The 6,349-nt window shown below is 36.5% G+C and overlaps 1 protein-coding gene across 1 annotated transcript in view; it reads left to right on the forward strand.

Annotated features, from left to right (window-relative positions):
* Positions 1-3,916, forward strand: part of LOC111517105 (O-acyltransferase like protein) — a 47,619-nt gene extending 43,703 nt beyond the window's left edge. Inside the window, exon 12 of the mRNA XM_074178433.1 lies at positions 3,647-3,916. Coding sequence (XP_074034534.1) covers positions 3,647-3,796 — 150 coding nt within the window. The 3' untranslated portion in view covers positions 3,797-3,916. The remainder of the gene's footprint in view (positions 1-3,646) is intronic.
* The last annotated feature ends 2,433 nt before the right edge of the window (positions 3,917-6,349 follow it).

Consider the following 6,349-nt stretch of genomic DNA (forward strand, 5'->3'; position numbering starts at 1 on the left):
TTGACTAACTTGCTATAATACGGACAGATGTATTTTAAACTTCGTACGCTTATCAAAAATCGGTGACAATACAATGGTTTCATATGTTCAGCTCATTATCCTGATCAGGATCGCCAGGAAATAATAATTTTCTCACACAGTCTCTGTGTGAGAGCAAGTGAGACAACCACACTCTCTGTACATACGTATATATTTCACATTGGAACGGGCTTGATATAGCAAACCAAACTTAAAAGTGGAAAATAAATAATACTTCAAAAAACTGAAAAACACACTGAATCTGAAATGTGCCGGAGCTCCATCAAATTGTAACCACAACAGTTGTCTAATACTTAGCGATACATTTTTTAGAAGCTCACGCAGATCAACTCGTGAAAATTGATAAAATTTTTAACTATTAAAATTTCCATAAAGAAATAATGGTCCTATAACTTTTGTGCCTATAATTCCTCCCCAAACGTTAGGCTAGGTAAGGTTAGGTCAAAAGTGATTGGGCCTATCCGAGCCTGTACCGGAACCCGCAAGGGTTTATTTATATTCAAACTCGATCAAATGAACCCAGCTTCTTGACAAAGCTGATTAGTTTATATGGTGAGTGATCTTTTAGGTCAGATGGTGGAAAAGTGGTTCTACCAAACTCTGAAAACCTGATTCGTTCCGCAGCAGAGCAGGCACAAAGTATACGCTCTGCTGTTTCATCATTTTCCAAACAGATGCGACACATACTGTCTTCCGACAATCCGAGTCTCTGCATATGATGATTCAGACGGAAGTAAAGAGGCCTGTTAAACATCGAAGTTCATCCCTACTGTAGTCCAACAACTGTTTGATTCCAAATTTTGAAGAATAAATGAACGCCATGAAGTGAGCCAATCCTGAAAGTTTCTGCTAGAAGTCTTCAAATCTTCTTGCCATTCAGGTGTTCGATGTTTGTTCGGCAAAACCTTGTGCAATGCCAATATCAGGTTCTGGTCCGATGAAGCTACTTGCAGCACCCTCCTTTGCTAGGGAGACAGCAGCCTCAATTGCTTTCAATGCCAGGGTGGCCAGGAATTCAGACCAGATACAATTTGTTAAGTCTTCCTAGCGAGAAGAGTCGTTTTCAGCAATTTGTCACCAATTCAGACATTGTTCAGTGGGAGCCGCTTGACGCCGCTTGACTGTGTGTGAGGTTAGATGATACCAATCCCTCCTCATACAATTAAATGGCATAGATTTCCGCTTACACATAAGTCCCTAGGCAGGTTCCTATCTCTGTCCTGGGTCTGCAACTGAAAACACCTGCACCAGAGCCTTAAGGTGTTTCTGATCCATTTGTGAACCAATAACTATCTTCTTTTGATATTTCATCCTCCCGGAGGATTCAATCCTCCCTACTCTGGAAAAGTACTGTATTCGGCAGTCTAGTTGACAGTTGGAGGCATAATGTCAGTAGTCATTACGGCTGTGTCTTGGCGATTGGCGATGTGCACGAGTCTATATACAGTCCATCTAGCTTCTCTTTCCAGAGAAATGTGAAGAGTAGGTTCTAGAAGGATCTCAATGGCCGCTGACGGCAAATTTGTCGCTTTGATGGCTTGATATGTTCACTGTTGGTTATTCAAGGGGGCTACATTGTGAATTCTCATGCAGCAAGGTACATCAGAGATACTCTCACAGGACTTCATCTGAAGACTCCGGTTTAACCTTTCTAATTTTTGTTTCGGATGTCGCCAGAGTTTTTTTTATAAAGCTCCCAGTTACCTGAATCTTCAGATCTATTGAATTATCATAGTTTTTTAAGGTTTTTGTTCCACCAAGAAGAGTTATGGTTATCTCTTTTAATTCTCAGTGGACAGTTCTCATGATAGGTTGAGATCATTGCTTCGCGAAATTGATCCGCTACTGCATCCATATCATCACAACTGTGAATAGTAATGAATCCGTCCTCATAGTGCGATTGGAGGGAGTTTCTATAACCGCTCCAGTCAGTAGAATTTGAGTCACGATATTCCACTACTGGTCATAGATCTGTTTCAATATCGAATAGCATATATCTATGGTCTGAACAAAAAGGTGCAGTAGATACAGTCCAATGGTGTTTCTTGTTGATAACAGAATGTGAGTTTATGGTTGAGTCTGATACTTCTTGCCTATTTTTATCAGCACGGCCGTGGATCCATCGTCAACAGCGAAGGTCCATGTTTGAGCAGGGCCTGACTTTTCCTTCACTGCCTCCGTCAGGTAAGTATGCAACACATATGTGTGGCTCCGGAGGTTGGTCCCCTGTGACGCATTTTAGAAAAGCACCCTTCCATGGTTGCAACAACTTCCCATTTGAGGGTTTTTGCACGTCAGCTATACCTGACGACGCCTTAGATTCAGCCTCTGGTTTCGGTGAATCACCATTTGAGCGCAAACGTTCGCTAACCTGCTCAGGGGGTTTGTTTCCTCGCCGTAACGCATCTGACTTTCATCAACAAACTGAATATGCAATACAACTGAAACTTTGGACATATGTTCGAGAGGACTGTACCAACATGAAAAAATCACTAATCAAATGTATGTAGCCCGCAAAATATGAACATTCACCCCATTTTTCAACTTTCACTAGAGTAGAAGCTGGTATGGGTAATCTTAGTCATTAGCTTGTCGAAGGGTATAATTATTGGAGCAGCCGCTAATTATCAGTTTATATTCGATAAACAGAACAAACTATTTCTGAAATAAAAATTGCTCATGAAATTCATAGCTCTTTTCTGTATACTGGAAACAGTCTTCATTAAGGGTAACAATGTGGCCGGCAAATTTGAGGTTATTGTCAATTAATACCATCAAAAATTTGAACTATGTCTGTTGTGATTCATTTTGTTGTTAATGGTAGATTGTAGGTTCTGTTATGACAAGTCCAATAAGTTTATATGATGTGTCTTTCATACATTTTTATGATGGGCTTTGGTGATGAATAAATTTGATTTGATTGATTTGATGTTGTCAATGCAGCAGCGAAATTATATTGAGTTTGTTTTGGAAACATTAAATGACAGGAGATTTAAGTCATATCATTTTATCATTTTTTTTTGTGTCTGAGCTTATAATTTAGTGAAAATTAGGTTTCAACGCCATAATATTGTGGAGTTATCGGCAAATAGGGTATATTTGTAAATTTTTTTTCCATATTGATTGATGTTGAATCGTTAATGTATAAAAAAAGTATCGGTCCCAGTACTGAACCTTGTAATACGCAATTTTTTATTCCGCCTTCTGATGAGGATGATGCGGTTTCCACAGTCTGTTTTCTTTCTGTGACACAATTATCGAATATATTTTATGAATAATTCCACGGATGCCACAGTGGTAGAGTTTTTTCTGCAGCATCCCACGATCTACACAGTCAAATGTTTTAGCAAAGTCACAGAACACTACTGCTGATGACTCTTCATTGACAATATTTCTATAAATATTGTATAACAAAGAAAAGTTAGGCTGACCTCTTATATTAACATAGATGAAACTACGAGAAACGCGTCTAGAAAGAAGGTGTTGTAAACTATGTTTTAATATTTTTATAGATATTGATCCAATTTGTTGCATTTATTGATTTATTGAACATATATTTTCAAATTGGAACTGACACTTTTTTATGTATTTAATCATTTTGTTTCAGGCTGTAGAATTCTTCAAAAATGTACTATACAGCATATCCATTGGTATCCTATTCACCCTAACCGTGGAAGAACCTTTGATGAGAATACAGAAAATTGTATTGCCTCAGGTCAGCAAATCTGCTGTGAAAAACAAGAAGAAAAGTAATTGATGATCCTAAACGTAGTCAAACTGTTGTTTAGATTTTAAATGAAGTTTTGTGAAAATATAACAAAATCAATTAATTAGGTATGCTGTATCACATTTCATTAAAACGAGTAATATAAAATGATTTCGCTACATATCATATATGATATTTCCTAGTCCAGTCTGTTTCGCTGTCGGTCGGTCTGTCTGTCTGCCTGACGCGATAAACTCTAAAACTACCGAACGGATTTTCATACGGTTGTCACCAATGGACGGAGTGATTCAAGAGGTTATAGTTTATGAATGTTTTGCATGAATCAGTTGAAATATGATGATTTTATTCGTGAAAAATAAAATAAGTAAAACAATTTTTATGTCAAACGGTTGGAAAAAAGTTATAACGATGTAGAAAATGTACTAAATGCTTAAAAATAATTCGGCAGGTCCTAGGTAGCAGACACCATATCACTTAGCAATCTACGGAATTGATCAGATGAAAAAATAATGAAATCGTTGGGCGTAGCGTGACCTAAGTTAAAAATATGTTGATACTACGCCCAACGATTTTGTTATTTTTTCATCTAATAACTACAGTAGATTGCTGAGGTGGGAATTATTTTTCAGCTTTTAGTATCTACATTACATACATCATTATTATCTTTTTCTTAATAAAACCGTTTGACACATTTATTTTTAGTTTCTAATTTTGTTTCTCATTTATTTTCAATCGGTTCAGTTCATTCAGTACCTAAGTATCACAAGGTTTATTTCTCATCATTTTGTTGCAGTTTAACTCCTCAATCCATTTTGTAGCTGCGGCCATCTTGATTTTTCATATTTTTTTAAAAGTGTATTATTATTTAACTAGTTAAGCCCTATCATTTAATATCAATATTGGGGTTGTTGTGAAAAAATTGTCCCTTTAGGTGATTTGAAAAAAGATGATATCGTCATTTTGTAGCTGCGACCATCTTGGATTTATGATGATACAGAATTCATTAAATTGTATTGTCATCAAAACCTAATGTGTGTACCAAATATCATATCATTCTGTCAACAGGAAAAGGTTCAAACTTCAATTGACCCAAACAAACAGGTCAAGCTAAATAAAACCGTTTAGAAGTCGAAGCGGTGACCCTACCCGTGCGAGCTTCCATCGAAAACGCTGTTTGATTTCTTAGACATATAACAAAACGATTCTTACACGTTCTTCTTTTCATAGGTCTACAAAAATTCCTGCGATGACATTTGTCTATCTTTCAAGATGAGCGCTCATTACAATGTTCGAAATAATGGTCATATATAATGTCTGATTGGAAAGCTATATTAAGACGTATATACGATGTTGTCACAAAATTGAAATCAATCATATCCATTTCAACTAGACCAAAGATTCATTGAATCTATTTTTAACCTACGGATTACGATTAATAATCGATATACTAGCACTGCTAGTATATCGATTACCATATTTTATGGTTTCACGAGCAGAATATCTGAAAGATGACTCCAAATTACTTGAAAATTTGGAATTTTCAACCAAAATGGGGTATATTCATTGAATAAATTTTGATAAATCTATTTCGGAACAAAACTGATCAATCCAACAATTCAAATTGTCTAGAAACTGTAAGTTCTACTGATGATAACTTTCAGGATACCCTATCGAATATTGAGTAATTATCAATTGAACTTTCTATTTTTGATGAAAAATATTTCAAATGCATTGAATTCGAAAACAAATCCAAAGTTCCTATCCATTGATATCATCGATTCCTATCCTATCGGTCGACAGCCAAGCGGTTCGACGTGGGTGCTTTGTTCACTCACTTGAATTGACTGCCGTGTTGGTCGGTGGTTCATGCTTCAGTCTGGACGATTATTCAATAAATAGTTTAACCGAAGAAGCTACAAAAATAATCAAATACTCAGATATTTCTCCCGAAAATAAAAACATTTTCGGGAAACTTTATGCAATAGATTTAGGCGATGTAGATGTCTATAACCTAAATGTGTACTATCTCCTAATTCACATCCATCCCTTTATTTAATATTAAATTTGTTGTTAAAATTATGAGAGATTTTCCAAAGGTATTTCAAATATCTGAAATTGAAGTAAGTTGTTTTTATTTACGAATTTTCATTGAATGTGATACATTGAATGTGAAATTTCAAAATTTGGGATAAGCCAACTTTCACAAGATTGGTAAAATATTAGTGATTATCGGCCATCCTTACCATTCTGGTTGCAAACAAAGCATAGAGCTTTGTTTGTATTTGGATATTCTTTAGATATATTCTGAAAAACATATTGTATGTATGTATATAGTGGGGAGGGTGAGTGTATACCCACAGCACTTAGGCCACATGTGATCCATGGTACTTCCTCCCGAGGAGTTGTTCTCCTAGGACATTGTCCATCCTTTCCTTTCTAGGAAGGTAGACAGGTCACTAAGAAATATCTCGGAATCATATCGGCAGGTGTAGACCAAGACTCGCCGAACACACACTCTCTTTGGCAACCTCACGGCGGCCTCCGCGAAGGTTTTGGAAGGTGCAGCAACATTACTGTCATTGC

The sequence above is a fragment of the Leptinotarsa decemlineata genome, unplaced genomic scaffold, assembly GCF_025532065.1.
Source record: "Leptinotarsa decemlineata unplaced genomic scaffold, Ldec_3_MD MMD2_tig00003798_RagTag_RagTag, whole genome shotgun sequence".
NCBI lineage: Eukaryota > Metazoa > Arthropoda > Insecta > Coleoptera > Chrysomelidae > Leptinotarsa > Leptinotarsa decemlineata.